General features: G+C 44.6%; 1 protein-coding gene across 1 annotated transcript in view; it reads left to right on the top strand.

The window, feature by feature from the left end:
• Nucleotides 1–109: 109 nt before the first annotated feature.
• The window catches only part of C25H16orf45 (chromosome 25 C16orf45 homolog), a 145,402-nt gene continuing 118,222 nt past the window's right edge, over nt 110–27,289 (top strand). Inside the window, exon 1 of the mRNA XM_027527438.1 lies at nt 110–360. Within this exon, the coding sequence (XP_027383239.1) occupies nt 255–360 (106 nt within the window). The 5' untranslated portion in view covers nt 110–254. The remainder of the gene's footprint in view (nt 361–27,289) is intronic.

The following is a 27,289-nucleotide window of genomic DNA, read 5'->3' as shown; positions in this document are numbered from 1 at the left end:
TTTCTGTCTACCCAGCCCCCAAGCTCCCCTCCCAAGCCTCCACTGCGCATGCGCCCTCATCCTTTCCACGCCCCTCCCTCCACCCTCCCCGGGTACCAGTCGGCGCTCCCCGGCTCTGGCGGCGGAAGAGATGGAACCGCGTCACGAGCGCCCGGCCCCTTAAAACGCTGCTGGCTGGAGCCGCCTCCCTCCCTGCAGCCCGCGGCAGGGATGGAGTAGAGGGAGACCGGTCGACCTGCCCGCGGGGATCAGCGATGGAGTTGAAGCAATCTTTGTCCGTCCATCTGGAAGCGGAGAAGCCTCTGAGGCGCTATGGGGCGGTGGAGGAGACGGCGTGGAAAGCGGAGGGACTGGGGAGAAGTGAGTACTCGGGCGGGGTGGGTGGGACAGTTGGGGATCGGTGCGCCGGAGCCGGTGGTCGCAGGAGCGCCGGGTTGGTACGGAGCGGACCGAGGGGAGCGCCCCCGCAGCGGGGCTTTAGTCGCTGGAGCGGGAATGCGCAGCGCTGCGACGCTCTCTCCCGCGAACAAAAGGGGGACCCTCCGGACTGGGTTTCTCCGGGAGGCTCGGAAATCTCCAGGCAGCTGAGCCGGGAGCGTGGGGTGGACGCGGGAGTCACCGGATCCAAGCTCGCAGCTGGTTTTGGAAAGTAGGGTCTTTGCCACCAGCCGAGCGAGGAAGGTCTTTTCTCCACCCGGGATGCGCTAAGGCGGGCTGGAGCCTTGGACCATCCTGGAAAGCGCCCACGAACCCGGAGAGGGGGGAGTGTCCGCTGGGTTTCTGCTTTTGCAGAAAGCGCGAGGTTCAGGGCACACCTGAAATTCCCAGCGTTTCTTTCCCCCGCTTTCTCCAGGGTCGCGAGTGGGAGGGAAAGGGTTAGGGGAGGGTTAACCCTGTGCACGCCCTTCCCCTTTTTCTCTGGACTAAGAATCTTTCTGCTTTGGGTGCAATCCTAGAAGGCAGTTCGGAAACGGACCGATTGTAAATATTTGCTGCTTTTCTCTACGGTATTTTGGGGTCAACAGCATTAACAAATAAACTAAGGATTTTTGTGTTTAATGAATAGGATGCTGTAGTTGAAACTCCTGCCCTTAAAGTATAGAGGCACCTGCAGGGGCCCTAGGGTCACTAGCCCTCCCCGCAAATTCGGGGCGCTTCATGGTGTCCCTGCCCTTGTACTTCATCCTTCGGGCTGGGAAAGGCCCTCTCGCCCTTCTCAAGGACCCTCGGCTTGCTGCCGTGGCGCTGAGCAGTGTTGGATCAAAATATTGTGAATATGCTCTTTTCCTGTCTTCACCTGGTAGAAGACTCTGTGTGTGTGTGTGTGTGTGTGTGTGTGTGTGTGTGTGCTTTCTCCATAGCTGTAATTACAGATTTAGAAGATCTTTTTAGAATGGCTCAACTGTACTTTGGTTTTCATGGGTTCAAATAGAAATCACAACCAATGTCATAGTTCTCCACCTGAAACTGGGAGAGTGTCCAGCCTCTCTCCTTTTCTTTCTTCTTTTAAAAATCTGGGTTCTTCCTCTGGTTTCATCCTTTCAAAACCCTGTGGCTTTGGTACTTTAGCATAACAGCAGAGCTGAGGGTCTCTGGTCTCCCTGCAAGCTCCACATAATACCCACAATGGCTGCCTTTTGTTGGTGGATTGCCATGTATTAGGTCTTGCCTGTGCTAAGAACTTTAAATCCATCCTCTCATTCAATCCCTATAACAGCCTCCTTAAGAGGAATATTATGACTTATGACTCCCCTTGCACAGAGGGAAAAACTGGGGCTTGCTTAGGTAATGGGATTTAAGTGGCAGAGTCAAGATTTGAACTCAGGTTTGTTAGGCCCCTGAGCCCCTCTCTGCTTTTTACATGAAGGTATTTTGCTATCAGGTTTCCTGGAAGATTTGTTAATCTGTTGAGAGTCTCAGAGCACATTTGGTGATTTTTCTTTTTTTTTTTTTTTGCCCTCCACCCCCACCCTAGCCTGGGCCAGTGGCATGCAGGCTCTTAGTTCCCAGACCAGGGATCAAACCTATGCCCCCTGCATTGGAAGCTCAGAGTCTTAACCACTGGACCACCAGGGAAGTCCCACATTTGGTGCTTTTAGAAGTATGTGGCAGCCTGTTGGTTATGGTGGCCTTGAAAGAAAATTTGGATCTGTGCAGAAAAGAAGCCCTGGGTTTGAATCCTGGCTCTGCCCCTTTGCTGGCTATATGACTGAATTTGTGACTAGTCACATCTTTTAAGCCTCTCTCTGCCTCCCTTCTCTGAAATGGAGATGCTAATAGAATCTACCTTGTAGCTTAATTGTGACCATTCAGTAAGATGATATAGAGTTCAAGGTAAGTGCAAAATATATTAGCTGCTTCCATTATTTTATTACTACATCTGTGGTAAGAACCTGCTTCTGTCCTTTGCAAAGAATTATATAAAGCAACACTGTGAACTAAAATTATAGTGTTGGCCAGGTCCCTGATAATTCTCTTATGGTTTTTTACTTTCTCACCATTTTATTAGGAAAAGTTTCAAACATACGGGAAAATTACAATGGAAACTTGGTAGCATTTTCACTCCTGAAATTTTTGTACTTCTCAGTCTTAGACTGCAAACTGTTAAAGGCTTGGCCAAAAGACTTTCTCATCCTCTCTCTTCCAAACCATTGAAGATTCTGACTCTTTTCTCATTCAAATGCAGGACCACAGTTTCTGATCTGCTTTTGGTGTTGATCCCCAAATCATTTTTTTTCCATTCTAACTTAGTCAAATCCAAAAGCTTCTTAAAGCACTGATCCAGATTTTCACTTTTGAATCTTAAATTTGGGATTGTTTGCAGGTTTTGATCTCTAGACTCTCATCTGTGGCCTTTTTTTTTTATTATTAAAGTGGCTTTTTAATTTTTTTTTAATGCTGTATCAACTCCTAAGGGATCTGTGCATCCATCCTGTAACATCTGAGGCCTCCATTAATTTATTAACGAAGTGTGAAAATTAGTAAAATTGATTCTGTGGCATAACAATTGCCAAATCAACGTTGTTATGCATGAAATGCTGGAGAAGAAAGAGAGGCCCATTAAAACGAAGATATGCTCTGTTTAACTTTTACACATATTTAAACATTTTATGTTAAACATGGAGTGCATGCGTGCTAAGTCGCTTCAGTCCTGTCCGACTCTTTGCGAACCCGTGAACTCTAGCCCTCTAGCATCCTCTGTCCATGGGATTCTCTAGACAAGAGTACTGGAGCGGATTGCCATGCATGCCCTACTCCAGGGGATCTTCCCGACCCAGGGATCGAACCTGTGTCTCTTACGTCTCCTGCTTTGGTGTAGGTGTTACTTAAAAAAACTTGAAAAAGGATGGAAAAAATTGCAAGACTGGTCATTTTCAGTTAGGGCTGTATTAATTGTTGTCTTTACTGTTGGTTGTTGTGGTTGTTCAGTCGCTAAGTCATGTCCGACTCTTTGCGACCCCATGGACTGTAGCCCTCCAGGCCCCTCTGTCCATGTGATTTCCCAAGCAAGGATATTGAAGTAGGTTGCCATGCTCTCCTCCAGGAGATCTTCCTGACCCAGGGATCCAACCCCACATCCCCTGCATTGGCAGGTGGGTTCTTTACCACTGAGCCCTAGAGGAAGCCCATTGGTACGGTAAGCTATAGTTTTTCGGTAGAAGATATGTATAGTACAGTAAGCAAGAGTCAAGTGACATGGATCCAAACCAGCTCTGACACTTTGTCCCTTTGTCATCCAGGGACAATGGCTGAACCATTCTGTGAGTCATCTGTCTCATCTATAAAATGGAAATGTGTTGGTTTGAACCCTTGGGAACTTCCTGGGTGAAATCTGAAACTGGCCCTTTACACAGAGGGCAAGTGGAGGCCAAAGAAACAGGCGGCCATTCCAGATTGGTAGGGGGCAGGTATAAGTTCCACAAGGGAACTTATACATGAAATTTGTCTTGGGCGCTGCAAAATAGTAGGTCATTGTACCCACCTTCCAGATTCTCAAGAGTTTATATAGAAGCCTTAAGGGGGTTCAGTCGTGTGTCCAGATGGTGCCAACAACACCCTACTGTCTCAAAGCCACATCCTTGAACTGGCTCCTCGAACGAGAACAGTGGGCAGAGTGAACATTGTGAGGCTAGAAGAGGACTGAGTAATATTCCATTGTACATATGTACTGCATCTTCTTTATACATTCATCTGTCAATAGACAGTTAGGTTGCTTACATGTCCTGGCTATTGTAAATAGTGCTGCATAAGATAAGATATAGTACATATCTACAATGGAATATTACTCAGCCATAAAAAAGGAATGAAATTGTGTCATTTGTAGTGATGTGGACAGAACTAGAGTCTGTCATACAGAGCAAAACCAGTTAGAGAAAAATATATTCACATATATATGAAATCTAGTAAAAGGGTACAGATGAACCTATTTGCAGGGCAGGAATACAGACATGTGGACACAAGGGGAGAAGGGGGGGATGGGATGAATTGGGAGATTGGAATTGACATATATACACTCGTGTTCAGTCGCTTTAGTCATGTCTGACTCTTTGCAACCCTGTGGACTGCAGTCCACCAGGCTCCTGTGTCCGTGGAATTTTCCAGGCAGGGATACTATAGTGGATTGCCATTTCCTTCTCCAGGGGATCTTCCCAACCCAGGGATCGAAGGTATGTCTCCTGCATTGGCAGGTGGATTCTTTACCACTGAGCCATCACCAAAGTCATATATATACACTTGTTCAGTTGCTGAGTCATGTCCAGCTCTTTTCGACCCCAAGGACTGCAATACCTCTGGCTTCCCTGTCCTTCACTATCTCTTGGAGTTTGCTTAAACTCATGTCAATTGAGTCAGTAATGCCATCCAACCTTCTCATCCTCTGTCTCCCCTTCTCATGCCCTCAATCCTTCCTAGCATCAGGGTCTTTTCCAATAAGTCAGCTCTTCGCATCAGGTGGCCAAAGTTTTGGAGCTTCAACTTCAGCATCAGTCCCTCCAATGAATATTCAGGATTGATTTCCTTTACCATTGACTGGTTTGATCTTGCTGTCCAAGGGACTCTCAAGAGTCTTCTGCAGCACCACAGTTCGAAAGTATCCATTCTTTGGTGCTTAGCCTTCTTTATGGTCTAACTCTCACATCCGTGCATTACTCCTGGAAAAACCATAGCTTTGACTAGACAGACCTATGTCAGCAAAGTGATGTCTCTGCTTTTCAATATGCTGTTACATGTCTATGTTTGTCGTAGCTTTTCTTCCAAGGAGCAAGTTTCATTTAATTTCATGGCTGCAGTCAGAGTCTGCAGTGGTTTTGGAGCCCAAGAAAATAAAGTCTGTCACTGTTTTCATTTTTTCCCATTTGCCATGAAGTGATGGGACTGGATGCCTTTTGAATGTTGAGTTTTAAGCCAGCTTTTTCACTCTTTCACCTTCATTAAGAGACTCTAGTTCCTCTTTGCTTTCTGCCATAAGGATGGTATCATCTACATATATGAGGTTGTTGATTTTTTTTTTTAAGGACAGGAGATGGGTAAGGAGCCTCTGGTTACTCTGTCTAGCTAGAGAGTCATCTGATAGTCACATACGCTGAATGACTTCATCCAACAGGATAATAGGGACCACTTTAGGCTGTTGGGGGGATTAAATGAGATACTGTGTGTAATGCATTTAACACAGTGCTTGGCACACAATCAGCAGCCCGTCTGTCATAATGGGATTTCAGTGACTGGCACCCGTCAGCACTGGTGGAGACGATTCCAGCCTGCTGGTCTGTTTTTCCTTGCGTCCTTTTCTTTGTAAATTCCAGGTGATGGTTGTGTAGATACCGCCGTCTTCCTCACTGGAAGATGTAGGAAATGGCTTTCACACCCTTGGAAATCACCTAGTATTTTCTCCTTTGAGAAAGAGTCTAAATTGCTCCTATCCACCTTTGACAGCATATTCCCGCTAGAAGTGAGTAGTTTTTTTTTTTTTTTTTTTTACTCAGTTGGAAAATGCGTAGTGACATGTCAGTGTGGTTAGGTACATAAAAATATTGCTTTCAACCAACTGTAATTAATTGAGGGAGACACAGAGACAAGGTGCCTTTTGACAAAGCGTAGTGCTTTTTAAAAGCACGGTTGTGGCCAATTCTTGAAAGATTTGAGTGTGCCTTAAAGGACGATCAAGATTTTGAACAGGGGAATTGGGGGGGAGGGTGGCACAGCGGGTAGGAGATGCCAGGAGAGATAACAGAATTGGCAGAGGCATAGAGGTGGAAATAAATGTGCTCTGAGGAGGAGATTGGACTGAAGTGGAACGCTCAAATGATAATCTTTCTATAAACCCAGGAGAGATGACAGTTATTTAAAAATCCAAGGGTGTGTGCTGACTGGCAAACAGATTATTAAACTGGCCAACGTTTTAGGTTTAATAAACAGCGAGGAGACCAAATGCTATGAATTGCTGGCAATCTATGTAATATATTCTTGGGGAAGAGTCCGTGTTTCATCTGTTTGATTAAATATGCTAATGGTAGTTTTTCAAATTTATTTTGATTTGGCCTTATTTCTGTTTTCTTGTTACAGAAGTAGTACATGCACTTTATAAAAATTCAAATTCATCTGAAATATAAAAATAAAAGGTGAAAAATAACCATAACCTGCTCTCCCATCCTCATTTATTTATTCAATCAGATCAGATCAGATCAGATCAGTCGCTCAGTCGTGTCCGACTCTTTGCGACCCCATGAATTGCAGCACGCCAGGCCTCCCTGTCCATCACCATCTCCCAAAGTTCACTCAGACTCACATCCATCGAGTCAGTGATGCCATCCAGCCATCTCATCCTCTGTCGTCCCCTTCTCCTCCTGCCCCCAATCCCTCCCAGCATCAGAGTCTTTCCCAATGAGTCAACTCTTCACATAAGGTGGCCAAAGTACTGGAGTTTCAGCTTTAGCATCATTCCTTCCAAAGAAATCCCAGGGCTGATCTCCTTCAGAATGGACTGGTTGGATCTCCTTGCAGTCCAAGGGACTCTCAAGAGTCTTCTCCAACACCACAGTTCAAAAGCATCAATTCTTCGGCGCTCAGCCTTCTTCACAGTCCAACTCTCACATCCATACATGACCACAGGAGAAACCATAGCCTTGACTAGACTAACCTTTGTTGGCAAAGTAATGTCTCTGCTTTTGAATATGCTGTCTAGATTGGTCATAACTTTCCTTAAGGAGTAAGCGTCTTTTAATTTCATGGCTGCAGTCACCATCTGTAGTGATTTTGGAGCCCCCCAAAATAAAGTCTGACACTGTTTCCACTGTTTCCCCATCTATTTCCCAAGAAGTGGTGGGACCAGATGCCATGCTCTTCGTTTTCTGAATGTTGAGCTTCAAGCCAACTTTTTCACTCTCCACTTTCACTTTCATCAAGAGGCTTTTGAGTTCCTCTTCACTTTCTGCCACTTATCTGCATATCTGAGGTTATTGATATTTCTCCCGGCAATCTTGATTCCAGCTTGTGTTTCTTCCAGTCCAGCGTTTCTCATGATGTACTCTGCGTAGAAGTTAAATAAACAGGGTGACAGTATACAGCCTTGACGAACTCCTTTTCCTATTTGGAACCAGTCTGTTGTTCCCTGTCCAGTTCTAACTGTTGCTTCTGCTTTATAAGTCCCAGGTAGTGTTCTGGGGGCTGCGAGTATGGTATGGAGCAAGACAGGCAAGGTTCCTGCCTGCATTGGAGCTTCTACTCTAAGGGGAACCTGGAAATGGACTGGGGGTGAAGATGTCAGGTAATACGTAAATAAAGAATGTCCAGGTGATGTTGTGTTACATGAGAATTAATAGGGGAGGGGCTTCCCTGGTGGTCTAGTGGTTAAGAATCTGCCTTGCAATGCAGGGGATGTGAGTTCAATTCCTGGTCGGGGAAGTAGGGTCCCACATGCAGTGGGGCAGCTAAGCCCACTCGCAACTTCTGAGCCTGCAAAAGCACAAATAGAGAGCCCACTCACCTCAATGAAGATCCCGCCTGCAGCCAAATAAATAAATACTGAAAAAAAGAGGATTAGTAGAGGAGGGATATTTCCCATCCAGTGCTCAGGAAATGCTTTTCTAAGGAGGTGACATTTTGCCATGTAAATGTCAGGGATCCAGGAAGCAAATGTAAAGGCCCTTGATATATTAGCAGAAGAGTCAGAAGGCCGGGGTTGCTGGAACCCAGAGAGTCAGGGATGAGAGTGGAGATAAATCAGAGAGGAGCCAGATTGGGTAGAAGCTTGTAGGTTGTGGTTAAAAAAAAAATTACAGGTTTTATGCCCCATTGCAGGAGAAGCTGCTGCTGATTATTAAGCTTGAGGTTAACATGAACTGGCTCATTTTTTTCTTAAGATTTTTTTTTTAATGTGGACTATTTTTTTTAAAGTCTTTATTGAAGTTGTTACAATATTGCTTCTGTTTTATATTTTAGTTTCTTGGCTGCAAAGCCTGGGGGATTTTAGCCCTGCCACCAGGGATCAAACCTGCACCCACGCCCTGGAAAGCAAAGTCTTAACCCTTGGACCACCAGGGAAGTCCCTGGTTTTTGTTTGTAAAAGGTCATGTAGGCTACTGGCTGGAGTATAAGACCATAGCGGGCAAGTGGTGATCGATGTAATTATCCTTTGCCATAGTCCCAGGTTCCTTCTTTATCAATCCTATTTTGGATAAGTGATGGGAATTTCCTTAGTGTGGAAGGTGTGACCAGGGTACAGGGAGCATGGACTGCCTTTTGGGAGACTGAGCACCAGGTCCTTCCCCCGTGGAGCCAGTGGTCAAGAACCCATCCACCAATGCAGGAGACATAAGAGATGAGGGCTCCATCCGTGGGTCAGAAAGATCCCCTGGACGAAGAAATGGCAACCCGCTCCAGTATTCTTGCCTGGAAAATTCCACGGACAGAGTAGTCCATGGAGTTGCAAAGAGTCAGGCACAACTGAAGTGACTTGGCACTCATGCACTGGCTTAAGTTCTCAGAGGTGTGCCAGCCTCTGCTTTCTGCCTGGAGAGGCAACTGACTGTGTAACTTATTGCTGTTGCTGCTGCTAAGTCGCCTCAGTCATGTCCAGCTCTGTGCGACCCCATAGATGGTAGCCCACCAGGCTCCCCTGTCCCTGGGATTCTCCAGGCAAGAACACTGGAGTGGGTTGCCATTGCCTTCTCCAATGCGTGAAAGTGAAAAGTGAAAGTGAAGTCGCTCAGTCGTGTCCGACTCTTCGCGACCCCATGGACTGCAGCCCACCAGGCTCCCCGGTCCTTGGGATTCTCCAGGCAAGAACACTGGAGTGGATTGCCATTTCCTTCTCCAATGCATGAAAGTGAAAAGTGAAAGGGAAGTCGCTCAGTCGTGTCCGACTCTTGGCGACCCCATGGACTGCAGCCTACCAGGCTCATCCACCCATGGGATTTTCCAGGCAAGAGTACTGGAGTGGATTGCCATTGCCTTCTCCGTAACTTATTGCAGGAAACATGAATAGCAGGATATGAAGATTATGAATATGATATTAGCTAATATGTACTCTGAACAAAGTCAGTTATTTACATTGCTCTGTTTATTCTCTTAAGTTTCATTTTTACATTTCCTTCTTATGTGTCCATTGGAGGAAAAATCCATTAGGCCTATTCTTGGTCTCGATTAATTATTAAATACTTATTAATAATAATAGTAGTTAATGAGCCTTAGCTATGAACTCGAGCTTATTAGATTCTATTAGGTCAGTTGATTGTAACTCCCCTTTTATTTGTGGGGAAACTGAGGCTTAAGGAAGTTAAGAAAACTAAAGGTCACAAAACCAGTGAGTGGCAGAGCTGGAGCCTGATTCTAGCTCTGTCTGACTCTAAACGTTCCTAGCTAGTGTCTGTTATTCGTGGCCCCATGCTCAAAATTGCAGAGATCAGAGATGAAATACAGCTCCCAGTCATAAGAAGCTTACAGATTTGGGGGTGTCACAGATGTGAAGAACACCACGATTTATGTGTATCAGTTCAGTCACTCAGTTGTGTCCGACTCTGCGACTCATGGACTGCAGCATGCCAGGCCTCCCTGTCCATCACCAGCTCCTGGAGCTTGCTCAAACTCATGTCCATCCAACCATCTCATCCTCTGTCATCCCCTTCTCCTCCTGCCTTCAATCTTTCCCAGCGTCAGGGTCTTTTCCAGAAGTCAGTGCTTCGAGTCAGATGGCCAAAGTATTGGAGCTTCAGCTACACAAAAATACACATGTTATTTATGTGTATAAACAGTATGAAACAGATGCTAAATGAAGGTACCAGTAGAAAGCGAACAGAAGAAGAGCTTGGCTCTTCCTGGGGCTCCAGTATGACAGCAAGGAGGAGTGTCTGCACTGGACCTGAAGGCTCAGCAGGGTTTCAGTGGGTGAAGAGAGAGAAGGGCGTTTCGGGTGAACTGCCAGCCCCAGGCAGGGAGGTGAAGATCCCAAAGCCCAGAGTCCATGTATTGATGCCAGCTTTTTTTTTTTCTCCTGTTTCTTTCCCCATGGAAAGTAACCTCAGGATCTGTCTGGTTCACTTGAATGAATCACCTGCTGCCTGGATGGGCCTGAGAGCTGGAGATAAGCACAGGTGGAGGCTCTTTTAGCGTAGTCCTTCAGAACATCACTCACCACGCTCCCCCAAAGATGCTTACCATACAGTCCCTTCATTCCTTCACTGTTCACTCACCCAATGGGCTTGAGCCCCTACTATGTGTCAGCTAACGAAGACGACCCAGACCTCACCATTAAGGAATTCTTAGGTTGGCTGTATTCCAACACAGTAATCTTGGGCAAGTTGCCTAACTTCCCTGGACCTCAGTCTCTTCATCCATAAAAATGGAAATGTACTTAATACCACCGAACACTTAGAAATGATAAGATGGGAATGCCCTGGTGGTCCAGTGGTTAGAACTCAGCGTTCTCATTGTCAGGTGCTGGGTTCGATCCCTGGTCAGGAAACTAAGATCCCCCAAGCTGTGTGGCATGGCCAAAAAACCAATTAAAAAAAATGGGAAAAAAAGAACTCTTTAAATACAGGTATAGGTTATATAGTATCATGGTATCTGTTCCCATCACTTCATGGGAAATAGATGGGGAAACAGTGGAAACAGTGTCAGACTTGATTTTTTGGGGCTCCAAAATCACTGCAGATGGTGATTGCAGCCATGAAATTAAAAGATGCTTACTCCTTGGAAGAAAAGTTATGACCAACCTAGATAGCATATTGAAAAGCAGAGACATTACTTTGCCAAAGGTCCATCTAGTCAAGGCTATTGTTTTTCCTGTGGTCACGTATGGATGTGAGAGTTGGACTGTGAAGAAAGCTGAGCGCCGAAGAATTGATGCTTTTGAACTGTGGTGTTGGAGAAGACTCTTGAGAGTCCCTTGGACTGCAAGGAGATCCAACCAGTCCATTCTAAAGGAGATCGGCCCTGGGATTTCTTTGGAAGGAATGATGCTAAAGCTGAAACTCCAATACTTTGGCCACCTTATGTGAAGAGTTGACTCATTGGAAAAGACTCTGATGCTGGGAGGGATTGGGGGCAGGAGGAAAAGGGGACGACAGAGGGTGAGATGGCTGGATGGCATCACTGACTCGATGGATGTGAGTCTGAGTGAACTTTGGGAGATGGTGATGGACAGGGAGGCCTGGTGTGCTGCGATTCATGGGGTTGCAAAGAGTTGGACACAACTGAGGGACTGAACTGTACTGAACAAATATATGATAGGTTCAAGTGGTCAAACCAAGAGATGGTTCTGGGGTCTGGAAAAGAAAAGGACATTTGAAGTAGGCTGAAAAGGTGAAGAGTATTTAATCACTGACTGGAGGGAACAGCATTCCAGGCAGAGGGAATAGCACATGTGTAGACTGACATGAAACAGCACATTTGACCCAGGAATTGCAGGTGGATCGGTCATGCTTGAGAGAGATAAGACAGGTGGAGGACTTTTCTGGTGGTCCAGTGGCTAAGACTCTGAACCCCCAGTATAGGGAGCCCAGTTCCATCCCTGGTCAAAGACCTAGATCCCACATGCTGCATTGAAAGATTCCACCTACCACAATGATGAAAGATCCAGCGTGCTGTAAATTTCAGAGGCCTGAGTAAGGAAATCAACTCTGATATTCATTAGAAGACTGATGCTGAAACTGAAGCTCCAGCACTTTGGCCATTGGATTCAAAGAGCCAACTCATTGGAAAAGACCCTGATGCTGGGAAAAATTGAAGGCAGGAGGAGAAGGGGATGACAAAGGATGAGATGGTTGGATGGCATCATCAACTCAATGGACATGAGTTTGAGCAAACTCTAGGAGATAGTGAAGGACAGGGAGCCTGGCGTGCTGCCATCCATGGGGTCACACAGAGTTGGACACGACTGAAGTGACTTAGCAGCAGCAGCAGCAGATTTGAGCAGATTAAAGCTGCCAGGCTGTATGGAGCCACTGCAGGACAAGGGGCAGAGGTAAATAAAGTGGCATCTTAGGAAGACTTATCTGGCAGTTGTAGACTGAATGAAAGAGCAGGAACTCTGGGGCGGCGGAAGACCAACCTGGTGTGTTTTGGAATCATCTGATAAAACGGCAACCCGCTCCAGTATTCTTGCCTGGGAAACCCCGTGGACAGAGGAACCTGGCGGGCTGCAGTCCATGGGATTGCAAAGAACTGGACACGACTAAGCCACTGAGCACGCACGCATGCACGGTCATGACATCACAGGGACTGGGCAGTGGGTTGGGAGCAAGGGGCTAACCAGACATCTGGAAGGGAAAAAACATTGTTGATTGATTGCAGAGAGGAAAGAAAGAGGCTCTTCTAAGCATAGAAAGAGTGACAGGTGGGAAATTACTGTTGTTAGCCTGAGGTCTTAGGAATTTACATAAGCATCAGTGCTTCAATAGGATTTAAAAAGGTGCGTGGATTATGGGTTTTGGGAAAAGTGATAGTAATGGCCTCTTACCTTTATAGCACTTTCCAATGTCTACTTCCCCCGTGTTTTCTAACTTACTCTTTACATAAAGGACAAAGAGCAGGAGGTGTCGTGGCAGGACGCACCCCAGGGAAGGAGAGCGGCCTGTACAGGCTGAGCGAGGACACAAGCAGTCCAGTTGTTTGCACTGGACCGGGGTTGTTTGCACTGGACCGGGGTTGTTTGCACTGGACCGGGGTGTCCGGGGGCATGTTTGTTTGGATGACACACAGACAGCAGTTGCGTCACAAGATGGTGACAAGTATGTCTGGATTTCATAAAATCCAAAGTGGACAGTAACTAAACGCATGACACCAATCACTCAGTTCATTTAAAATTTCCAAACAGGGGACTTCCCTGTTGGTCCAGTATTTAAGAATCCACCTTCCAGTGCAAGGGATGCGGGTTTGATCCCTGGTCAGGGAACTAAGATCCTACATATCATAGGGCAGTTAAGCCCATGAGCCACAACTAAGACCCAATGCAGCAAATAAGTAAATACGTGTTTTTTAAAATTCCCAAACAGGTAAGTCATCCATTCATGTATTTTTCCATTCATCTATTCATTTCTTCATTCTTTGAATATGTATTTAATGGTAGCCTCATATGCCAGATAATTGTGCTAAGCCCTTGAAAGTATAGTAGCACTTTGAGTAAGACATGTATTGTCTATGCCTTCAGATAACTTAAGGTCTTCTGGTAAAATAGAACTACCATATCATCCAGCTATCTCACTTCTGGATATACCCGAAGGAGATGAAAACAGTATATCAAAGAGTCCTTTGCACCTCCATGTTTGTAACAGCATTATTCACAGTAGCCAAGACATGCAAACAACCTAAGTGTCTATCAATGGATGAATGGATAAAGATGCGTTGTGTGCAATGAAAAATTCTTAAAGAGATGGGAACACCAGACCACCTTACCTGTCTCCTGAGAAACCTGTTTGCAGGTCAAGAAGCTACTGTTAGAACTGGACATGGAACAACAGACTGGTTCCAAATTGGGAAAGGAGTATGCCAAGGCTGTACATTGTCACCCTGATTATTTAACTTATATGCAGAGTACATCATGTGAAATGCCAGGCTGGATAAATCACAAGCTGAAATCAAGATTTGCCAGGAGAAATATCAACAGCCTCAGATATGCAGATGACACCACTCTAATAGCAGAAAGTAAAGAGGAACTAAAGAGCCTCTTGATGAGGCTGAAAGATGAGAGTGAAAAAGCTGGCTTGAAACTCAACATTAAGAAAACTTAAGATTATGACATCCAGTCCCATCACTTCATGGCAAATAGAAGGGGATAAGTGGAAGCAGTGAGAGATTTTATTTTCTTGGGCTCCAAAATCACTGCAGATGGTGACTGCAGTCATGAAATTAAAAGCCAGTTGCTCCTGGGAAGGAAAGATGTTTGCTCCTGACAAACCTATACAGCATATTAAAAAGCAGAAAACATCACTTTGCTGACAAAGGTCCATCTAGTCAAAGCTATGGTTTTTCCAGTAGTCATGTATGGATTCGAGAGTTGAACCATAAAGAAGGCTGAGCACCAAAGAATTAATGCTTTCCAATTGTGGTCTTGGAGAAGACTCTTGAGAGTCCCTTGGACAGCAAGGAGTATCAAACCAGTCAGTCCTAAAGGAAATCAACCCTGAATATTCCCTGGAAGGACTGGTGCTGAAGTTGAAGCTCCAATACTTTGGCCACTTGATTCGAAGAGCTGACTCATTGGAAAAGGCCCTGATGCTGGGAAAGATTGAAGTCAGGAGGAGAAGGGGCGACAGAGGATGAGATGGTTGGATGGCATCACTGACTCAATGGACATGAATTTGAGCAAACTCCGGCAGATAGTGAAGGACAGGGAAGCCCAGCAGGCTGCAGTCCATGGGGTTGCAAAGAGTCGGACATGACTCAGCAACTGAATGATAACAACAAAAATTACTCAGCCATGAGAAAGAAGGGTATCCTGACATTTGTGACAGCATGGATGGAACTTGAGGGCATTTTGCTAATTGATAAGTTAGAGAAAGACAAATACTGCACGATATCACTTATATGTGGAATCTTGAGCACATGTATACCCGTGGTGGATTCATGTTATGTATGGCAAAACCAATACAATATTGTAAAGTAATTAACCTCCAATTAAAATCAAAAAAATTTTTTAATTAAAAAAAAAGATTAAAAAAATAAAAGTACGTAAAAAAAACAAACAAACTTGTAGAAACGGAAAGCAGTAAAGTGGTTGTCAGGGGCTGAGGGAGGAGGGAAATGGGAAGAGGTTGGTAAAAGGGTGCTAGCTTTCAAGTATGAAATAATGAAGTCTGAGGATCCAATATGAAACGTGATGACTGGAGTTGATTATACTGAATTATGTAATTGAAATTTGCTGAGAGATTAGGACTTAATGTCCTCACCAAAAAATTAACAAATAAATACATGAGGTGATAGATGTGTTAACTTACTAGATAGTGAGACTCTTTTCACAGTGTTTACCTGTTTTGAATCACTACAATATATACTTTGAGTATCTTACATTTTGATGACTTCCTGGTGGTCCAGTGATTAAGACTTTGTACTTCCAATGCAGGAGCACAGGTTTGATCCCTGGTCAGGGAACTAAGATCCCACATGCTGAGTATTGTGACCAAATTGAAAAAAACCCCTTATTTTTGTCAAGTATAGCTCAATAAAGTTGAAAAAAGTCTTCGGGAACAGTTTCTGTTTCCAAGGATGCAAAACCAAAGAACCAAGCCTTGCAAAACCAAGGCTCCTAGTCCTTCAGAAACAGAATTCTTCAGCTTGCTGACTGGATGCCCTTGTAGCTAAATGTTGTCAAGAGATTCATTTCATTGTTTTGCCACAGGCATGTTTTGCAGGCCCTTGAGAAGTTGGGTGCTAATAGGGTCAAACCAAGTTTTATGGGCTAACCTGAGCGCAATTACTTGATTCTGTTTTCCTGCAAGTGCCATGACCACAGACGCTCTGTGTGTCAGATTCTCTGCTGAATGCTCCCTCGGTGTCTACCACATTGCCCAGCACTTGGAAGCCTCACATTAAAAGAAATCAACAGTTGCTGAATCAGGCAACTGTTAATCCACAAAGACTGAGAAGCAAATGATTTAATCCTGTTTTGTAAACATTGAAAATCATCAAACTAAAAAACAAAGTTAGCTGGAGCCTTGGTCTGTCACCTGCCCCTTTCTTGGTTCCTGGGGCTGCTAGTGATTGAGGCTTCTTGCTTTCCTGCTTCGAAGGAAAGATGCAAGATTTTCAGATCAGATACAAAACAGTAGGAACAGGTACCATTATAGTGAACTGGCAGTGCGCAGTGAATGCTACGATAGGTATAGGCTGGGCAAGGTGATTGACACATATTCCATATCTCCTTGATTCTTGCGTGCATGCTAAGTCGACTCAGTCATTTCCGGCTCTTTGCAACCCCATGGACTGTAGCCCACCAGGCTCTTCTGCACACGAAATTCTCTAGACAGGAGTACTAGAGTGGGTTGCTATGCCCTCCTCCAGGGCATCTTCCCAACCCAGGGGATGAAATTAAGTCTCCTGCATTGCAGGCAGATTCTTTCACCCTCTGAGCCACCTGAGAAACCCCTCCTTGATTCTTCGATGTCAGCAAAGTTGGGATGCACCATTCATAGTCAGTCACATCTTTCTGGAAAAACAGAAACAAAAACCAGCATGGCAGCATTCAATTTACTGGTCCATTAAATTTCATACAGAGAACAGAGTCGTCTTAGACACTGTTGGTAAGACTGTTGAGTGTTCCAGCCTTTGGGGAAAGCAGCCGGATGTGTCTGCGTGGTAGTCGCTCAGTCGTGTCCTACTCTCTGCGACCCTATGGACTGTAGCCCACCAGGCTCCTCTGTCCATGGAATTTTCCAGGCAAGAATATGGGAGTGGGTTGCCATTTCCTGCTCCAGGACATCTTCCGTACCCAGGGATCGAACCTGCATCTTTTGTGTCTCCTGTATTGGCAGGTAGATTCTTTACCACTATACCACGTGGGAATCAAGCAATTGGATAACATCTATTAAAGTTTAAAATGCTCATATGCTTCGACTCAGCAGTCTGACTCCTGGGATGCAACCCAATAGAGACAGAAGCACCAGTATATAAGGGCCTATGTACAAAAAAACAGAAACCAAAACACTGAACACAGTGAAGGCCCAAGAGTAGAAGAATGGTTGAATAAATGATTGTTCACCCACTGTGAAATGTCGGGAGCTATTAAAAAGGAATAAGTTAGAGCAATAATACCTGTCTTAGAGGCGTTATTAAGGGAGAAAAATGACTTCAAAGAAAATGAATGTAAGAAGATCTCATTTTTGTAAAACAAAATCTGTCTGTCTATATAGCACACATATAATGTATGCATCCGTGTGTGTGTGTGTGTGTATGTGTGTGTGTGTGTGTGGTTTTGTCTTTTTTTGGCCACACTAGGTGGCTTGCAAGATTACAATTCCTGGCCTAGGACTGGACCCACGGCCTCGTCAGTGAAAGCCAGGAATCCTAATCATTAGGCCACCAGGGAACTCCAATGTGTGTGATTTTATTTGTATGGAGAACAACATGGAAAAATGCAGAACAAGTTGTTACTGTGGGCTACCTGCAGAAAGGTGGGGTGAGAGGGCTGCTGTGAGGGGCAGAGAGAGGAGGGGGCAATAGAGAGTCAAACACAAAGCAAAATGAGAAAAAAACACACAGAAAAATTCACTTGCAGTATTATCAGATGTATGCCTTGATGTTAAATTATGTGTTTGTGGAATGGGAAAGGGGCATCCTAACCTCAGAAATGCTAAAATAGGGCCTTCCCTGGTGGTCCAGTGGCTGAGACTCTGAGCTTCCAATGCAGGGGGCCCAGGTTTGATCCCTGGTCAGGGAACTAGATCCCACATGCCGCACCTAAGAGTTCGCATGCTGCGACTAAAGATCCTACATGCCACAACCAAGACCCGGTGCAGCCAAATAAATATTTTTAAAAAAAGAATTGAGAGTCTAGAAATAACCCTCACTTTAAAGAAAATAAAGATCCCAGCATGGCGTTATGAAGATCCTGTATGCTGCAACTAAGACCCAGCACAGCCAAATAAATATTTTTAAAAATGCTAAAATGTGGGAGCAGAAAGTGGGTCACAGAATTGAAGAGATACAGTTTTATCTGACTTAATCCTCACTACAAGACAAAGCCTTGTGTGTGTCTGTATATATGTGTGGGTTTTTCAGGTGGTGCCCGGGGTAAAGAACTCGCCTGCCAGTGCAGGAGACATAAGAGACTCAGGCTCGATCCCTGGGTCAGGAAGAAACCCTGGAGGAGGGCATGGAAATCCGCCCTAGTATTCTTGCTGGAGGATATCCTGGACAGAGGAGCCTGGCGGGCAACAGTCCATAGGGTCACAAAGCATCAGACACGACTGAGCGACTGAACAAAAGGGAAAGTTACAGACATTTTATGGTCCTAGATTCAAATCCCTTCTCTATTGATTAATGGGCCAAGACTTTTATTTTTTTCTCTGTGTGTTCAGTTCAGTTCAGTCGCTCAGTCGTGTCCGACTCTTTGCGACCCCATGAATCGCAGCACGCCAGGCTCCCTGTCCATCACCAACTCCCGGTGTTCACTCAAACTCACGTCCATTGAGTCGGTGATGCCATCCAGCCATCTCATCCTCTGTCGTCCCCTTCTCCTCCTGCCCCCAATCCCTCCCAGCATCAGAGTCTTTTCCAATGAGTCAGCTCTTCTCATGAGGTGGCCAAAGCACTGGAGTTTCAGCTTTAGCATCATTCTTTCCAAAGAACACCCAGGGCTAAATCTCCTTTATACACTTAGCATGCATGCATGCTAAGTCACATCAGTCGTGTCCGACTCTGCAACCCCATGGACTCCAGCACGCCAGGCTTCCCTGTCCTTTGCCATCTCCTGGAGTTTGGTCAAACTCATGTCCGTTGAGTCGGTGATACCACCCAACCATCTCATCCTCTGTCGTCCCTTCTCTTCCTGCCCTCAATTTTTCCCAGTATCTGGGTCTTTTCCAATGAGTTTCCCTTTAGTTACTTGTAAATGTTTAACTGTATTAAATTACTCTGGCTTTCTGTATTTTTAAAGGGAAAGACACCCGAAATAGTACATGGAAACCTATTTTAAAGATCTGGGTGGTCGCTGTGCTGACCATTCTCCCTTAGTCCTTCTTCCATTGCAGTTCCCACGTGCCATCTTTCTCCTAGTGATCTCAGGGTGGAAAAAAGAAATAACTTTCTCCATAATCCTGGTCCCAGAGAGAAATTTGGGAAACAGGCCACAATAAGCAGAGGAAGGGATGAAGCAGTCGTTCCTTCCTTCATGCTTTTCTTCCTGTGTTTATGCCCCTCTGTCTTGGTCCGTTCCTGCTGCTGTGACAGAAGACCATAGACTGGGAACTTACAAACAACAGCAGTTTCTCTCTCACATCCTGGAGGCTAGGAAGTGCAAGACCAAGGCCCTGGCAGACAGTGCCTGGTAGGGGCTTCCTGGTTCAGAGATGACTGTCCTTACATAGAGAAAGGGGGTGAATGGGCTCTCCAGGGTCTCTGATATAAGGTCACTAATCCCATTCATGAGGGCCCCACCCCCATGACCTAATCACCTCCCAAAGGCCCCATCTCCTAACACCATCACACTGGGGATTAGATTTTCATATATGAATTGGAGCAAGACATAAATATTCAGTCTTTAGCACTCTCCTCAGTCCAGGAATGAAGACAGCTCAGAGCTAGAAATTTGTCCAGGCCCTACTCCAGGGATGAAATGCTTTTAGCAGGTGGCTCTTAAAGTGGCTATCATTGTGTCAAGGAACAGATGTGCTTAAATTATTTTCATTGGGTTCCATTTGGTCTTCCACACCCAGCACTCCTGATGAGACCGTTTCACCCACTCTCTGTTTGTGGTGCAGTGTGAATGCTGGAGACCCACCGTCCATCACTACACAATCCGTCCATCTTCAACCTGTTTGATAGATGCAGGGACGTCCCCCGTGCACATTTAAAACCAGTGCGGGTGACACTGAAAGAGCAGCCTAGCAGGGGCACAGGCAGCCGGGCTGGGATCCAGGCGCTTGGAGGTCTGCTTTTGTAAGGATCAGCTCTGCCTTGCAGCAGGGCTTCCTTTCTCAAATGCTTATCCAAAGCCAGGACTAAGTTGGCTTTGTGTGTTTCTTCTCTACTGAGATGGATATTTCATTTACTAAGGTCAATTTCACATACCATAAAGTTAACCCTTAACCATCTTCAAGCATACAGTTCAGTGGCACTTAGGATATTCCTGGGCTTCCCTGGTGGCTCAGTGGTAAAAGAATCTGCCTGCAATGCAAGAGACGTGGGTTCGATCCCTGGGTTGGGAAAATCCCCTGGGGGAGGAAATGGCAACCCACTCTAGTATTTTTGTCTGGGCAATCCATGGACAGAGGAGCCTGGTGGGCTACAGTCCATGGGGTCTCAAAAGAGTCAGGCACGACTGAGCCTGAGCACAAGCGTGGGTAGAACATTCACAGAGGTGTGCGGCCATCACTCTGTCCAGTTCCGAAACATTTCTTCGCCCTCAAAGGAGACTCCATACCCATGAAACAGTCCCTCCCCCCATACCCTTTTCTCCTACTGTTTTCTGTGTCATTGGATTTACCTATTCTGGATGTTCAATATACATGGAACCATACGATGGGCTAATTTCACTTAGCATCATATTTTCAAGTTTCATCCATGTTGTAGCGGGTGTCAGCATGTCACTCCTTTTTATAAATATTTCACTTATGAATACACAACACTTTTCATTCATTCATTGGTTGATGGGTATTTGGGCCGTTTCCACCTTTTGGCCATGTGAATAATGCTGTTATAGACATTTGCGAATGAGTATTTGTTTGAGTACCTGTTTTAAATTCTTTGGCATAGGGACTTCCCTGGCAGGCAATGTGGGTTTGATCCCTGGTTGGGGATCTAAGATCCCACATGCCACAGGGCAGCTAACTAGAGAGAAGCCTTCATGCTTCAATGAAAGATCCTGCATGCTGCAACTAAGACCTGATACAGACAAATAAATAAAGATTTTAAAAGTTCCTTGGGGTATATGCCCAGGACTGGAGTTGCTGGGCCTTTGGTAATGCTATGTTTGACTTTTTGAGGAAGATACAGAGATTTTTTTTTGATTTCCACATTCTCTGGCAGTTTCATCCTCCCCTGACTCTTTTCTGGATCCTGCCTTCCCTTGAACTTTATAATTTCAGGAAAATAAGACAGTCAATTTAGGAAATTAGCATTTTGTGATCATTAAATACATGAATTCTTATCCAAGGGTCAGGGTTCATAGCCCCTCTCTCCCATTTACTAACTGGTTGATCTGAGGCTAGTTACAAAGCCTCTGAGCCTTCGTTCACTCATCTGCAGTTCTCGTTGTTCAGTTGCTCAGCCGTGTCCAACTCTTTGCAACCCCATGGACTGCAGCATGCCAGGCTCCCCTGTCCTTCACTATCTTCCAGAGTTTGCTCAAATTCATGTCCATTGAGTCGGTGATACCATCCAACCATCTCATCCTCTGTCATCCCCTTCTCCTTTATGCCCTCAATCTTTCCCAGTATCAGGGTCTTTTCTAGTGAGTCAGCTCTTTGCATCAGGTGGACAAAGTATGGGAGCTTCAGCTTCAGCATCAGTCCTTCCATTGAATATTCAGGGTTGATTTCCTTTAGGATTGACTGGTTTGATACTCCTTGCAGTCCAAGGGACTCTCAAGAGTCTTATCCAGTACCACAGTTCGAAATCATGAATTCTTTGGTGCTCAGCCTTCTTCATGGCCCAACTCTCACATCTGTACATGACTACTGGGGAAATCATAGCTTTGACTACACGGACCTTAGTTGGCAAAATGATGTCTCTGCTTTTTAATACACTGTCTAGGTAGTTCTATTTTTAATTTCTTAAGGAGCTTCTATTCTGTTTTCCATAATGGCTGCACCAGTTTACATTCCCACCAGCAGTGCACAAGGGTTCCTTTTTCTCCGTACCCTCACCAACACTTGTTATTTCTTGTCTGTTCAACGATAGCTGTTCTGAGAGGTGTGAGAGAACTTCACTAGTGATACTGACATTTGGGGCTGGGTAGCTCCATGTTGAGGGAGCTGTTCTGCTTATTTTTGGATGCTTAGCAGCATTCTGGTTTCTACCCACTCAATGCCAAGGGCACCTCCCCCACCATCTCCAGCCGTGACAGCAAAAATGTCTCCAGACATTGCCAGATGTCCCCAAGAGGGGCAGAACTTCCCCAGCTGAGAACCACTGATCAGGTATAATTCTTTTTTGATGCTGATGCTCTAGTTTTATAATGTAGAGTTGAAGAGTCCAAAGAATTTTCCCATCTCATCTCTTCATCTTGACTCCTAGGTTTCTTTCCTCTTTCCCTCCAAACGTCTCTCAGTTTATGCACACAAAGCGCTGACAATAAAAACTGTGTTGTGTGTGCTCAGGGTTAAGCCAGGAGAAACATGCTTATGGGCTTCCTGAAGCATCCCTCTCCCCATGTAGGATGGATTTGATTTTCCTCAGGCATTCTTTCCCTGGAAGATTTCTACTTCCTACAAATCGGAGTGAAGGGGAAATTGTCACTTTCACTTACAAAAGAAAATGCTTCAGGTAGATGACTAGAAATACCCTTCAAATAATAGCCCTTAACTCTGCTACTAGAAAGAGAGGGGTTTCTGCCAGCCCGGAGAACAGTGACACTGTTTCTCTGGACCATTATCTGTGTGCAGGGACTGTCCATTTCTTGTTTATTACCACCCCAAAGAGTGCCCGGACAGTTATGAAAGGGACCAGGAAAGTAGAACACGCCAGGTGACAGATGACATCTCAATTTTGCAAACTGAAATGAGCACTTCTCTGGGTTGGGTGGGGGAGGAAAAAGAATGCCTGATTCTCCTATGAATGGTTTTAGATGCAGGTGTTTTTTTTTTTTTTCTTAATTTAAAAAATTTATTTTATTGAAGCTTAATTGATTTACAATGTGTTAATTTCTGCTGCACAGCAAAGTGATGGTTATACTTTTATATATATATATATATATATATATATATATATATATATATACACATTCTTTTCCCTCTGCTCTACAGTAGGACCATGTTGTTATCCATTCTATATAGTACTTTGCATCTGCTAATCCCCAAACTCCTAATCCATCCTACCTCCCCTTCTTGGCAACCACAAGTGTGTTCTCTATGTCTGAGTCTGTTTCTGTTTCATAGATAAGTTCATTGTGTCATATTAGATCCCACATATAAGTGATACTTAGATGACTTTCCTAGCGTAGAGGTGTACTCAGAAAGGTGTCCCTGGTGATTCAAGCGTCTCTTCCTCCTCTTAAGAAGGCTAGTGTGGGGACTTCCCCAGTGCTCCAGTGGCTAAAAATCTGCCTTCAATGCGGGGGACGTGGGTTTGATCCCTGGCTGGGGACTAAGATCCCACATGCAGCGGGGCAGCTAAGGCCTCACACCACAACTAGAGAAGCCATTGCACGTCAATGAAGACTCAGCATGCCAAAATAAATAAACATTAAAATATAGTTTAAAAAGGACAGTGTGTGTGTATATCTCTGTTCATACCCACTTGCTTCCATGGTGTCTTGAAGGGCACAGAATAAGAATTGTTATTACCGGGGAGAGGCTAGTTCCCATGTGATCCCCAACTCTGGCTGTAGATTAGAAACCTCCCCCGAACCCCAAAGGTAGCTTTTAATATGATTAGCCCACACCCCCTCCTTTGTGAGTGGATTGGAAACCCCTCGCCCAGAAGGAAGATCATTTGCCCAAGTGCTCAAGCTAGGCAGTAGCAGAAGTAGAACTTGAACCCACTTATTCTGTATAATCAAAACCAGCTCATAATCAAGAGTTCCCTCCCTTTCTCTCCTAGACCATGATGGCCGACACCTGAAAGCTCGCAGTAAAATAAATGACTCACTCCTAAATTGTGACTCTGTCATTGCTCTTGGGAAAACAATTTATCCCCTCTGTCCTGTTGTCCTGGATCAGTCATCCATTTCCGAACACAAAAGATGCTCTTGCTATTATTATTAGCAACTGTTATTCAAAAATTTGTCATGGATGGAGAGATACATAACCTGTGTGTGGTGGACCCATTGCTCTATTAATTTAGCTCCTTTTCTGAAGAAGGAAACACAATACCCTGCATTTAGAAAAGATAATTATCCATTAGCTAATGCATTTCCCAAAGAAGCAGCCTGCTACCCTATGACAGCGTGTCAGCTGCAGCAGAAATTCGCCCGTAGTTCTGCTGGGGCAGGGGAATGCAGAAAAATATTAGTGTTACTGTTCAAGGATAATTTTCGGAACAAGGTAAAATCACGATTATCCCAAAGATATAAAAATGAACATGTGTTAAAGGTTTTATTCTGGCCACTCTCACCTTCTGCAATGGCCCACACTCTGTCTATGGAGCGTGTTTCTCTCTCAATAAATCCACGTCTTACCTATTTTTTAAAAAAAGATTGCATTCTACTCAATCAGTGAAGGAAACCTTGTAGATGTTATAGCCGATTCAAAAGGATCTGAAGGATGGACCTACTTACAGGTCAGAAATATTGAAATGAAGGTACAAAGTTTTTCATGAAGGAGAGGGAAGTCATTTGGATGTGCATGAGAATTATTTTTGAGTTTTTCCAGTTACCTGCTACTCAGGTGTTGTAAAATAGCTCAGAGAAAAGGAAAGACTAGAATCAGAGAGCGTGGCCAAGGTGACCCGAAGACCACTTGGAGTGTTTCACTGGAACACTTCTGGGCTTCAACATTATCTACACGCTTTCTGCAGAGAGGTGATGTGAATTCAGATTCTTCATTAATAAGCATTTACAAACACAAAGAAAGCCACTAGTTTTCAAGAGTTACAGTAAAGTATCTTTTATTGCAGAAAATGATTTCAAATGAAATCTGATCAAGTGGAAGCCTGGACTTGAAAACATGGAGTCAGGAGGGACACTGAAAAATGCCTTAAAATTCAGTCTATTAATTACCCAGATGTTCATCTCTTGATGCCAAATGGTGGGTGTTCTATTGACTTTTTAAAATATTATCCAGACGTACAGTTTGATTGAAGTTCTTAGTGGGTAAATCCAGCCCTTGCTTTTTACCCATTTAGCTTCTCTGCCAACTAATATTATCCACTACCTACCTACATATGTGTGTGTGTGTGTGTGTGTGCGTGTGTAAACATGCACACACATATAAGGGGCTTACCTGGTGGCTCAGGAGTAAAGAATCCATCTTTACAAGCAGGAGACATAGGTTTGATCCCTGGTTCAAAAGATCCCCAGGAGAAGAAAATGGCAACCCACTCCAGTTTTCTTGCCTCGGAAATCCTGTGGACAGAGGATCTAGGCAGACTACAGTCCATGGGGTCACAAAAGAGTCGGACACAACTTAGTGACTAAACAACAACAACACACCTATATGTTTAATAAATGTACATTGTATATGTATGTGGGTTTCCCTGATGGCTCAGCAGGTAAAGAATCCACCTGCAACAGAGACGGACATTCGATCCCTAGGTTGGGAAGATCCCCTGGAGAAGGGATGGCAACCCACTCCAGTATTCTTGCCTGGAAAAGCCCACGGACAGAGGAGCCTGGCGGGCTATAGTCCTTGGGGTCGCAAAGAGTCAGACACTCCTGAAGTGACTGAGCACATACACACATATATGTATGTAGCAAATATATATTACAGTGTATACATAATATATATGTATATTTTATTATACATACATTATATGTGTTGTACATATATGTGTATATTATACATTATACATATATAATATATGTATAATGTAAATAATACATAATATATATGTATACATAATATATATGTATAATACATACTATATATGTATTCAGTGAATTTATGTAAACACACACATGCATATATATATATATTTTAAATTCAGGGTCATTACTATATCATCCCATGATTGGTAACTACCAACCTGCCTTTCAAAGAAGAGGCTGTTAACACAGGAACTGGCACACACTGGGAATTCCACACATCAAGGTATTTGATTCCTTAGCAACTGAGAAAAGATGCTTCGCTTCCTGGGGAGGTAGGGATCTTAGGCGAGCAGCTAACCAGCTTCTAAAAATAGCCTTGAAAGAGAAATTACTTTGTCCTCTGTGGGACTAGGATCAGATATCTAGTTTTACAATATTTACTCAGCTGCCATTTCTATTATCTAAAAATAAAGTAGTTTGAACCTGACCAGCAAGTCTAAACCCCTAGGTGTGTGATGGCTTACCAGCTGGGCACAGGCTGTTGCTTGGTGTATAAAGCGCTGGCCTCTCCACTAAGGAACTCAGCAGCAGCAAGATTTAAGGATAGAAATCATGTCACCATTCGTCTTTTTGCCACACTTATAAAGTCAGACAGTGGATGCCCATTGTCTAATATAGTGGTTTCTCATATGACTGTAGGTCTTTGCTTGAAGGCAGCATTTTCTAAGCTGTGTTCTGAAGAATAGCAGCTGTTGATAGGTTTTCTAAGAAAAAGGGAGGTGGCTCAGCTGGTAAAGGATCTGCCTGCCATGCAGAAGACCCGAGTTTGATCCCTGGCTTCGGAAGATCCCCTGGAGAAGGAAGTGGCGACCCACTCCAGTATTCTTGCCTGGAGAATCCCATGGACAGAGAAGCCTGGTGGCCTACTGTCCATAGGGTCGCAAAGAATTGGACACGACTGAGCAGCTTAACACGGGATGTGGTCAGTAAGTTTGGAAACTGCTAGGTGAAAGGTTGTGCTGTAGATTTTTTGAATGTCGGAGTCCTCACTAGCCTGATGCATGGAGCAGATCTCCATGGATACAGGAAATCTCCTGCCTTAGCTCTGGCCTCTGGTCTCAGTTCTGCCTGCTCTGCTGTTGACCAGTGTGTTCATCACTGCTTCAGCCCATCTCTCCCTTTCACAAAAACTTCCCATTGCCTCCGATGCCAATAAGATGCTCCTCTGCTGTATTTTGTTGGTTCTTTGTTTTCACTTTTTAATTGGTTTTAAGACATTCTGCCTGGTCTTCTGCAGCCTCCATAATCTTCACCTACCCTCTGACTGCATCCATGAAATTAAAAGATGCTTACTGCTTGAAAGAAAAGCTATGACAAACCTAGACAGTGTATTAAAAAGGAAAAACATCATTTTGCCAGCAAAAGTCCATGTAGTCAAAGCTATGATTTTTGCAGTAGTCATGTAGGGTGTGAGAGTTGGACCATAAAGAAGGCTGAGTGCCACAGAATTGATGC

Source organism: Bos indicus x Bos taurus, chromosome 25 (assembly GCF_003369695.1).
Source record: "Bos indicus x Bos taurus breed Angus x Brahman F1 hybrid chromosome 25, Bos_hybrid_MaternalHap_v2.0, whole genome shotgun sequence".
Lineage (NCBI taxonomy): Eukaryota > Metazoa > Chordata > Mammalia > Artiodactyla > Bovidae > Bos > Bos indicus x Bos taurus.
The sequence above is the reverse complement of the archived record's forward strand: the minus strand, read 5'-3'. Positions and strand labels throughout refer to the sequence as shown.